The sequence below is a fragment of the Thalia democratica genome, chromosome 1 (assembly GCF_965202585.1).
Source record: "Thalia democratica chromosome 1, ktThaDemo2.hap1.1, whole genome shotgun sequence".
Lineage (NCBI taxonomy): Eukaryota > Metazoa > Chordata > Thaliacea > Salpida > Salpidae > Thalia > Thalia democratica.
Genome location: NC_139165.1, coordinates 41,938,597 through 41,950,518, shown reverse-complemented (window position 1 = coordinate 41,950,518; position 11,922 = coordinate 41,938,597). Strand labels below are relative to the sequence as shown.

The 11,922-nt window shown below is 27.2% G+C and overlaps 1 protein-coding gene across 1 annotated transcript; it reads left to right on the top strand.

The window, feature by feature from the left end:
* The first annotated feature begins 294 nt into the window (after positions 1-294).
* LOC145836119 (protein transport protein Sec61 subunit alpha-like) lies at positions 295-5,261 on the top strand. The gene is made up of 8 exons (XM_082943931.1): positions 295-303; positions 937-1,118; positions 1,665-1,791; positions 2,034-2,184; positions 2,556-2,716; positions 3,057-3,254; positions 3,863-3,966; positions 5,069-5,261. The coding sequence occupies exons 1-8, from the start codon at positions 295-297 to the stop codon at positions 5,259-5,261; spliced, it is 1,125 nt and encodes a 374-aa protein (XP_082800057.1).
* The last annotated feature ends 6,661 nt before the right edge of the window (positions 5,262-11,922 follow it).

Sequence of the window (11,922 nt, the reverse complement as noted above, 5' to 3'; positions counted from 1 at the left end):
TATGGTAAGTGCTACTTTTCTTGAACGCGTTTAAAAATAAAGTGAATAAGCTAGTATCTACATAAAAACTAGTTCAATACTAAGAAAAGATCTAAATGAATCAACAATCAGATCCAACAAAATCTGTACAATTCAATTATTGTGCACTACTATAGTTAATTAAAATCTTAATCACTTTTAAATTCTTCAAAACTTTGTAAATGTGTTATTAAAACAGTTGATAAATTTTAACAGGTTTCATTTGCAGAGAAACTAATTAAATGGACAATTTTACCTGTAGTCATATTATTAATTATGCAGCAGGTTAGTACATTTCATCTTAACTTAAGAATAAGTAGTATTTATAATTTGACAAAGCTAACTAAAATTAGGCATTTATAAATTTAATTTAAAAATATAAACTAAAAACTCAATGAAAACGTATTTTTTTATTAAACATTGCTTTTCTATAAAACGTATATTTTTATTTTGTGCTGTTTTTCGTTATATTAATATTTGTGTATGAAGAGTAAACTGTAAATTTTGCATTTAGTTACTTAAATCTAAGAATAAATATTTTATTAGGACAAAAACAATAATCTTAAATCTTTTCTTGTTAATAAACGAACAAATCACAATCGAGTAAATTTTACTTGATTTTTTGAAAATTTAAAACAATTAAACAATTTAATAAAATAATAGTAAACGAGATAAGTTCTTATGTAACAATAATAGTATTTACGGGTTTGTTCTCCATTGAAACCTACAGAAAACATTAAGTTTAAATTAAAAATCGGACCCATAATTCACAAACACAATTATGGGATTGCAGGAACAATTGTTCATATATCAATATAATTATCCGACTGTTTAAACCTTCTAAGATACCAACACGTATAGATGAACAACAACTCGATCATTTTTTTATTTACTATTGTAATCTAAATTAAAACACAGACGCCACTGTACGGGTACATGAACAATGCGGCGAGGCCCAACCTAATGGGCGAATTAACAGGATCGATGCCGGGAACTCTGATGGAAGTGGGTTTCGCTCCGGCCATGTACTCCAGCATGCTTATGACGTTGATTTTCAGGATGGCTGGAAAATACTTGAAAGTAGTTCCTCGACCGTTGATGTGAGTTCTTGTGCGAGTAATACTAATGACGTGTACGAGTTTGTTCGTACCTTCTCGGTATAACTTTCATTAATAAATTTTTAAGAGTTAAACTTTCTTTAAACAGGACATAACAATGTTTTCAAAATTTAAAGTTTCATAGTTTCATGGTAGTTTTAAAGACTAAGGTATTTTTTATGTCTTCATAATTTATGTAAAGTTGTTTTTAAAAACTCTCAAAGTGTTTTGATACATTTTATAAAGGTTTTCAAAAATATGTATAATTATTTAAAAACTTTGTTTTCTTTTAAATTAAATACAACCCTTTAGAGTTTTGATTTACCCAGATCAAGTAGTGTGACTTATAAGACTAAGATGATTTAACTTAATTTTAGTTTATTAACAAGTTTTAGATTACTGCTTAAACAGATATTTTTATTTTGACTCCAACAACTTTTGCAAACTTTCTTACTAGTTTCGAAAAATACGAAGTTCAACGATAGTGTTTTGTTAAAACAGACATTAAATAAAACAATATTTTCCTTACAACAAATTTTATCTTTGCAGAAAGAAAGTGAGGACAGCAATTACTTTTTTAATGATAGTTTTATGGGCACTAGGCACGGTACTGAGCGGAAGCTGCGGAAGTTTGGCAACTATCGGAATTATAAACTTCATTCTACTCATAATACAAGTTTGAATTTAATATTTGCTAAAAATGAATAATGGGTCTTAAAACTCTATAAAAGTACATAACTTCAAGAAGCCTACAGCATTTTTCCGACCTTTTTAAAAACTAACTTATACTTAATACCTCAGAAATAGAGTACTAATTTATATTTTCAATTGAGAAAAATGTTAAAAACCTAACTTTAAATTTATTTAAGTCTTTTCCCTTAGTTTCGGTCATTCAAATAATACTTTTAATTTTCTCAGCTATTTTTTGCGACCGTACTCACAGTGTTTTTGGACGAAGTAGTGCAAATGTATGGTTTCGGCAGCTGTTCAAGTTTTTTCATCACTGTTAACACTTGCACGCGAGTATTCACCTGTTTGTTCAGCAACAACACTATCGACACTGTTAGAGGTTGCTGCTTTTAAAATATAGTGACTGTCTGTTTGGTGTTCTACGTTCGTTTTTAATAAAAAGAAAAGTCTTATTTGTTTTCGGCTTTTTAAAATATACTAGCAGACAATGTATTTTACCTAATTGCAATAATATATTGACTACAGTATTAGTATAATAGATTTACTACAATATCGAAGTTGAAATCTCAATATTTTAATAAATGTTTCCACAATTTTTTTAACTAAATTGTTCTGGCTGTAATAATTTTTTTAAGCTACAAATTTACATGAAATTCTGTTGAGTAATAAAATCAAAGTTAGGCAGGAAACTGCATGTGCGTTTTCAGACTGCTTCGAATTACTTTACTTTTACATTTTTTTTCAATTCAGGTGTAAGGTTTCAGGGAGTCGTGAACGAGTTGTTTAGGGCTGTGGTATTCAAAGGTGACAAGCTTGAAGCTTTGAAAGAACTCGTTTGTAGAGGTTACGCGCCAAACTTAATTCATCTGATGGCCTTCGTTGTGATATTTTCAGCATTGGTTTACATCAACGTGAGTATTCTTTAAACCAAATCAAGTTTGGTTGTATGTTATATGCTACCAATTTATTTTTATAAAAAATATGTTGAGTAAGAGAGCAATTGGAAAAAAATACAAACATTAATAGACAAGCCCTTTAAAATATTTTAAATTGATTAATATTCCTTTATTTAAATGTTTAACTTAAAAATAAAAACAAAATTCTGAGAACATTATAGAAAAAATAAAAAACAAAATATGATAATTAAATGGTAAAATTGAATTATAACAAGCAAAAGACGAATATTCAAATAATTTATTTCAAACTTATTGTAATACTCAACAATTTATGACACATAAATATTTCTAACAGAAAATGGCAGTGTACGTGCCAATAAAGTCAAAGAAAATTGAAGGCATGGTGAGTAGTCACCAAATAAAGCTGCTGCAAGATTCAACGTCGTATATGATAGAAATCAAAATGTTAAAAGACTTATTACAAAATATTTCCTCGGTGCTGACAGGCACTTTGGGCGCCAACTTCCTCACAAACATGCTTGGCACTTGGCAGGTATTTTAACTTCAAGTCTATTGTAAACGTTGGTATTCGATAGTTTGATAGACATCCGCTAAAAAATCAAAAGGATTTAAAAACATTGTTTTTGCCTGAATGCATTGAAGTTTATTTAATAAAGAAATGCGTTCTCATTGTAGTTAGATAAGAGAAAGCATAAAATTAAAATTTTTACAATTTAAAGTCTAACAATGCTTAATTTTAGAGTTTATGAAGTGTTAACAAATGTATTTTGTTTACAGGAAGACAAAGTTGTTGGAGGACTTTTATATTATATAGGTTCTTTTCCGGCCACAATTATAGCATGTACTTGCTTGTTATACGTAAGTGTTTATGTTTAAATAGTTTATTATAACTAACATGTTTAAAATAATTACTGTATCAATAGTAGACGTGATAATATATATAAGTGAACTGTTATTTTTATTGTAATTATTAGCTCTGTAATAATTTTAATAAACTTGTCATTTAATTTTAATTAAAAAAGTAAAGTTTAAAAACTCTAAGTTCTTTATACTATTCATTTTCAAATATGTTTATTTTATTTAAAAACTTATTATCTAACGGAAATTTAGTTATACAATAAGTAACACTAAATTCTATAGAACAAAAGTTTAAGTTCACGCCGGCAATTAAGCGATGATTTGGTCAGAAACGAATTAGTTGTGGCAGGTAGCGACACGAAAAAGAACACTGCAACTGTCATGAGGTTACCCGATTTTGTACAATAAATATTTAATAAAACCAATTACAAATTTTATTTGTTGATTTTTAATGACGTACACAAAATCAAAGTCAACTAAAATTAAATAAAAGTGTAACTGATTCTGATACAAAACATAAATAAGTAGATTAGTAATAAAATAAGAAAAAACATAATATAAAAGCTTACAGAAAACAAAAAAAAAGAACTTAAATTAGTAAGTCCCTAAGTTAGTTAAGCAATTGTTTATTATAAAAAAATCTTAAATGCTTAAATACAATATTAAACATAAAATGTGAATTCCTCTTGTTAAAAAAGAACTACTATAAAAACCAACAATTACAGATGTTACTAATAAATAAATAAAGGACTTTAACTGCTTTCAAATCTCAAAACAGTTTTTTTTAATGTTTGACTTGAGCGAAGTATTATTTTAGATGATTTTGTCAATAGTTTTCCATATCACAAATATTACTTAAATTTCGTACAGCTTTGTAATGTTAAAAATTTACTACTTTTAATTTTGTGCCAATATTTTGTATGTATTATAACAAAACAAATTTTCAATTTTTTTTGCTAAACTAGTTTATAAAAGTTATGCAATAATTAGTATAAAGTTTTTGAAATACCTAACATTATAGTTGCCACCTAAAAGCTACGTATGATTTATTTAAATGTATATACAATAGACATGTGCAAGTTCGAAACGTTTGCGATACTGTTTAAACAAAACAAAAGTACATACTTGTTAAAAAACTTTGTAGGATTATAATAAAATATTTTTAATCGTGGCTATCTTAACACCGATCAAAAATTCATATGATTATAATTCATATTTATTCAAATTAGTTAGGTGTGCAATCAAAAGTATTTAGAACATATTCTTTTGAAACTAAGTTTTTTTTTACTTGCTTTTTACAGTAAAACACTTTGGGAACTCTTGTTTGTTTTGATTCTTCTATTAAAAGATTGCTCTAAACTCCTTCCTAACTAAAATGACAAAAAATCAATACAGTTAATCTATCTACAATAATACAAATTCTGTGACTCAAACATGTTTTTATACACAGTTTAACAGAGCGCGCAATTAAAACAAACTTATTAACAGGTGGATATCGGTTTCGGCGGTGCTCAGCGGCTTTTTCGTGTGCATTTCAACTGGTACTGAATTTATATTGAGAATGTTGAACATCAACGCGTTTTGTTCAATCACCAGCATGATGATGGCAATCGACAGCTTGCCAGATCTGATAACTAAAGTTCAATGGGAGTACTTTGCAAACGGAAGCAAAATATTTTAGATGGTGTTCAAAACACTTTCCTAATACTTAATTGAACAAGTTGATAGGTTCTGAATAACTTTTAGCTTTTACACTGAAAACTAAGGAACGTTGTTTTAGGATTTTCACTGTTTTAGACAAAAATATAATAAAAATGTTTTTATTTATGTTTTGAAGTTCTATAAGTATTAATGTTTAATAGGTTTATTACTTTTGAAGCAATTATTTATTTGAGTTGTTTAATTGAAAAGTTCTCCTAGTTTCCTAATAGTTTTGTTTTGGTTTTAGCGTTTTTGTTATATTTGATTTTTTACGTATGACCATCTTAAAAAATAACAAACATTGCTTTCACCTTTAAAAAGTTTTACAAAGTATTATAATAATATTTCACAGTTTTTTATTTTTACTTTAAGTTTTAACTTTGCTTAGAATGTTTTATTATAGTTCGTGTCTACTTTTAAATAATAAAAAGTTTGTTATTGAAATTTAACTAATACCGCTTTATTATACTGATACTTATAAGATATAAAACTAAAGCTACTACAAACTATATTAGTTTCATAAAAGTTAAATCAGGGTTTCCTAAAAAAGGCCAAAAGAATTTGTAATTTTAGACATGAAGAATTAACAAAAAAAAGACTTGTAGCTAGTATTTTAGAATGAATGTTTTAAGTTTTTGGTGTAGTTGAAGTAATTGTTTATTTTTATGACCTTAAGTTTTATCCTTTATAATTTTGATAAGCTTATTTTTTCAAAAAAATTAAATAACTTGTAAAAAAAAGAAGGTACTTGGTCATTAACTAAAATATTTTTTTTAGTTAACTAAATACAAAGATATTTGTTTATTGTTATAGTTTAAAATTACAAAAGGATATAATTTGGTTATGCTAATTTAAAAGCTTTATTGAGTGACCGTGTAATTAAAATATATAATTAATTTTTAGTAGCCACACTTTCTTTGAACTTATTAAAAACTTTAAAATAGTAAAGAGTAAATTAAATTTACTTATAACGATATTAAAAAGTATTCTGCATAAATTATAAGTTGAATTTTTTATTAAGTCTAATTTTTGACATACATGCTTTAACTTAGCCAAGTTGATAAATAAATAAAAACAACTTACAATTAATAAATTTTAACAATAATCTAGTTTTTTTGTTCTTTACAAACAAATTTTGTACTCTTTACTCTTTAAAATAAATACTTTTATATTGTTAGTAATAAAATCTAGGAAAATATTTTTGAAATAAGTTTTTCAACTAATCACCTTATCAGTTTTTATAGTACACAAAGCATTTTTACCAAAGAATAGAAACTCAAATAATAAATAGTCTGGTGACTTAGAATATAAAAATATATTTTAGTAAATGATTAACTCACCACATGCTTATATCATATAAAACAAAAAATAAAATGTTCAAACTACAAATAAGAATTAATAAATGTAACTAAAAATTTATTCTAGTTTTCATTTCTAAAAAAAATGATAAAATATTAATTATAAGAGTTCAACGATATATGCTTGAAAAGAAAAATATGTAAATACTTATCTTAAAACGTAAAAAGTAACTAGTAACAAAAAAGCAATAAGAGTTTTTTTGAATTGTTATTAGTTTCTTTAATTGAAAGTACATGATATAGTTTAAATAGCTATAGTCTAAATATTTTTGTTTCTAAAGAATTAAATAAAACAAGAATATAAATAGTTTTAATAAACCTGCTAGATTTAATAAATAACAAGGGTTAGTTTTTTTGTAGTCTTATGTAGAATTTTTAATATTCTAAATTCTTTCGCTAACATAAAAATAAAAGTACATTAAAATAAATAAGAACGTTTAAAATTGTAAAACTTGCAAACTTATATTAATGTATTTGTTTTACATATTGAAGATAACAACTGATAATACATATATACGTTTATAACTTTTAAATATTTAATAATATAAATTAGATTTAAACATACTTATAAGAATGTTATCAAAGCTTTTTTAATTTAAATTTTAACTATTTCGAACCTATGCAGTTAACAAAATTTTGTTGGTTTTTTTTCATGAAAACTTTCATATTATGTTTTTTACTCACAATAAGTCTCAGTGAAATTTATACTATTTTAGTAACATATTTTAGAGCTTTAAAAAATATTATCCAATAAAAAAATCATCAAACACCTAAAAAGTAAACTCTTTTTCATCCAGGGCTTTCAACAGTTTTACTGTAAAAACAGCGTAGTTTTTTAAGTTAGTTTATATTATTATTTAAGTTTGTTAAATTTTATTGTAAGCCTAGTAAGTTTTTTTCTTTTGTAACAATAAAGTTTGAAAGTTTTATTAAATTGAATAAATTTAGTATAAGTTAGTTTTATATACCTTGTAAGAACATTTATCTCTAAGTTAAAGAACTACTTACACAAAAACTTATTTTGTATAAACATATAAACTATGTACGCAAAAAGAATTTTAATTTTAGAATTAAACTTAGTAGCTTTTAATATTGTCGAACATATCTTTCTAGGAGATTTTTAAATTAATTTTGGTGAATAAATCTTTATATATTCCGTTTATTTAAGGGTTATAGGCATGCTAAAAACTATATAAAACAATTAACCAGTCTATGGTAAGCAACAGTTTTAATCTACTTTTACTTGGCTGAAACTGGTTATAAAAAGGGTTGCAGTTTTTTAGAGCAACACTTTTTGTAGTGAATTAAAAAAAATATATATCCTGAGTTACAAAAAACTAGTCTAGTCACCATGATTTATCGAAACACAATTTAAGAGAATTAGATGACAAATAAAAAACTTGAAAGTAAACTTTTTTTTATTAAAACAAAAGATTAAAATAGGTAAAATAAAAGATGAATCTAAAGAATTAAAAGAAAAAAGATAAATTTTCGAGCCAAAATACTATTCAATAAAGAATAAAGCATTTTCTTTGAAAGTTAAGTTTAACCTTCTGATAAACTGATATCATGTGGTTTGGCATTTGTTATTGTTATTTTTATGTAAAAAAAGTAATTTTAAACTATATTTTTATAACAAAAACCATTACCAAAAATAGATAATGTGTTTCTCAGAAGTAGTTTCAATGCTACTTTTGATAAAATAAATAGTATTTAGATAACTTTAATTTTAGCGTTCAAAGAAAAAATATAATAGATTAGCTTTAAATGGTGATAACCTTGAACCGATTATTCTTATAACATGTTTATGACAAAAATAAAGTTTTTGTGTGACAAGAATTTAATAAATTTATAAAATATTTAAAGTTACAGCTGTAACAAGTTGATATGCTTACAAAACTATTTCATAATGCAGTTCATGAAAAAAATATCAACTGGTTTAGTAATGCCGATTTTTAATTGTTTTAAGCCAATAAAAAGTTGTGCGTGTTTTCTGTATAAATATTACTTTTAAAATGTTTTTATTCTTAAACGATTACATGAAACAAAATAAAACAGTTCTTAAAACAATTGAAACAAACTGTAGTTTAGCAATTCATGGTATTGTAACTGTTTTTTTATTCGTAACTTTCCAGCAAAGTTTCACCGTTTGCTCAAATGTTTTTAAATAATATTCACTAAGTAAAAACAGCGTACGAAAGTTAAATATTTACGTTAACATAAAAAGGTTCGTAAGACAAAATAATTTTAAAACCATTAACTATTGCAACACTAGAGGAAACTTTGCTAAATCTAACCATTAATATTTTAAATAAACAAAGCTCTCTAGAATCAAAAATTTTCGATTTGTCAGACATAAATTGTCTTTTTATACCAAAAAAAATTATAAGAAATAAATATTCTATGACGTTTTATAAACTTCAGCATCTGTCAATTTGTTTATGAATCAAAACAAATAACTTAAACAACTTCGTCAAAATAAAATACAAAACAAAAATTTTCTTTTTTACCAATGTCTATATCTCGATTTTTTTAATTAGCAAACATATATTAAACTCACTAATATTTTGATACAAACTAAATGTGAAAGTCTTATTTATTGTAATAAAATTTTTCTATTAATTTTTATTCGAGGATCAGCTGCTTAAAAATTAATTAATATAATTTTAACATGTTTATAAACAAATGGAAAAGGACTAAACGTTTTTTTTTCAAAACTAGACTTTAATAATTAAAAGCAAAACTTATTTATTTAAAATTATACCAAGCATTAAATAAATAATAGATTTGTTTTTTTTTCATAAAAGAAAAATAAACCAAGTTTTGTTTATAGATGTTTTTTATTCTTAGATAGACAATTTATAACGCTTTAAAACAACCGATCTCAAATTAAAGTTAAGAATATGTAGTTAAAAGTTTCTATGTGTTAAAAGCTTGTTTGTTTAACATTTTGTTAGTACTTTAGCTATTTAAAATTTTAAAAACGCCTAATTCATAAAATTTGTATAAGTTAAAGTTTAAATAATAGTTTTCAACATGAGAATACTAATAAAAAAATGTTTTACTTCAATAATTAATTATTCTCTACTTAACAACAAAAAACAAGTTATGAACTCCACAACTGTTGACGTATTTTTCGCGAGAGACTTGAGCATCATCGGCATGTCGTTGTACGCAACAACCGCTACTTTGGTTTACTTCATCAAGAAGAAAGAATAAAACTTCATCGTCTTCTTGTGCGCCTCGTGCACTTTTTCGTTTTCCATCGTTTACTTTTTGTTCGACTCCCCGTTCAAAGCTTCCGAGCCGAGCAAGGCGGTCTGTGATGCGGCATTCTCGTTCTGGAAGACCTTTCCTGATCCTGAACCGGTGCCTCTGCAACCTGATCTTCTCGTACCGCTACGAGTCCCTGAACAAGACTACCGCCGACCTCGCCGCAAAAAGATCCTTTGCTTTCACGATCACATTGATTTTCGTCCCTCTGCTGCTCCTAGTGTTCGACGTCGTCTACTACCAGCTTCAAATAAACCCTTTCGTGGTTGGTTGCGAAAGCGTCATTTTGAGCTACGACGAGCACTACGTCAGTTTAAACATCGAGTCAGGCCTGTTCTTGACCGCAGTCGTGTTGCAGACCGCCATCCTGGTGGAGACCATCAAGCCGATAAACAGGCACTGCAAGAGGCTCGACAACTCCACCATATCCAACAGGGGCATGCGAAGGACCATGTACAGAGTGGTGCTGTGCACTTTGGTGTTCTTCGTCAGCGACCTGGGCTTCGGCTTCGCTTACTTTCTCGGGATCAACACGGCGGACCGGCGGTGGACTTTCCTGTTGGCGCTGAACCTGCTCGTCAACACGGTGTCGCTGATGTGCTCTTTCGGCGACTACAAGGCTCTACCCGTTTATGGAGATGATGTGCGTTCGTTGGAACAGCGGTGAGGGTGGACCGGTCGACCGGTCTGCTAACACGAGCAGTACTTTGGAAAGAAGCAATCAAAGTAACAGTAGTTCAAGGAACATTTCAAACCAGCAACCGTCAAGGTATGCTCGAAATGGTTCACATTGACGAGTTCAAACAATAAGTCGGCAACTGAATTAAACATTAATTAATGTGAAATGAGACCAGTCAAAGTTATAAGCAAGTGATTTTTTAATTTTTATAACAATTTATATTAGAGGTTGGCAGGCAATTGGCGGTCGCGGGCCGAGTTTTAGAAATGTAAACATTTGCTTGCCGCAGTTTTAGATGCTACTCTTCATTGCTCACCCCGAAGTAACTAGTTTAAGCTTGAAAATATTCTTTTACATTTGCATGCTTGCAGGTTGTACCATTTATAATAAAAACAATTTTTCAGAAAATCTCCTACCCTTGGCCTGAATGTAAACAAAATTTTTACATTTTTTTTATACTGAGTTTAGAGAATTTTTTATTAACCACTTACTTTTTTTGTCTAGTTCTAATAATATTTTTGAATTTTACAGAAGTTGTACGTGCTTAACTAGTTTTAAAACAAGCCATACCAAATTTACCAGTACATATGGTTTTTTATTAACTTTAAATACAATTAATTTTGGCATCAAAATGTTTTGACTGGTTTCCTGATGGCAATCATTCTAAGTAAGGGTTATTTATCTTCTCGACGTGAAAGTTTTGAAATACAACAAATTATATGTTCTTTGCTGTAAAACCTGTTTTTATACAGATTTTAACAGCTTAAGGAACTTAAAAGCTTTAAGTTTACATTAAGTTTTTTTTTAGCTTGGGTCTATTGAGTCGGTGTTTAAGCCCATAGAAAATTGTCAGTGTCTTTGTTTTTTTATGTAAACTAAATATTTTTTGACGTATAAACCATTTTGGTTTGTTTTCAGTTTTGTTCTTTTATAAGGGTCTTCTTGCTCTGTCAAAACAAAAAAATCTAAATTAACTGACTAATAAAGATATATTTTATTAGAAATCTTCACGAAAGTACTTTGTAGACTTTGTAAGTTATAAAATTACTTGTTTCATGATTGTTTACCTAATAACTAATAAACAAAACTAAATTCCGAAACAAACTACTATGATAACACAGCCTACTTCTAGGGTTTGTTGACCAGTTAAATTTAATATCAGAATGTACTACTAACGGGAATCGATCTCTAAACCTTTCTATTCTTAACTTCTCGTTCATTCCCAGCACCACAAGTCCACTAATTAAATGCAAATATATATGTTTATAAAGGTCAAATAAAACTCAAGACTTTTTATTGTTATTATTTCGTTTTATCCTCATATTATGTAT

What these genes read in the sequence shown, in the direction of transcription:
- LOC145836119 (XM_082943931.1), top strand. An exon ending in CAGCATTGGTTTACATCAAC is followed by an intron (nt 2,717 to 3,056) that starts GTGAGTATTCTT and finishes TATTTCTAACAG; the next exon opens with AAAATGGCAGTGTACGTGCC. An exon ending in AACACTGCAACTGTCATGAG is followed by an intron (nt 3,967 to 5,068) that starts GTTACCCGATTT and finishes ACTTATTAACAG; the next exon opens with GTGGATATCGGTTTCGGCGG.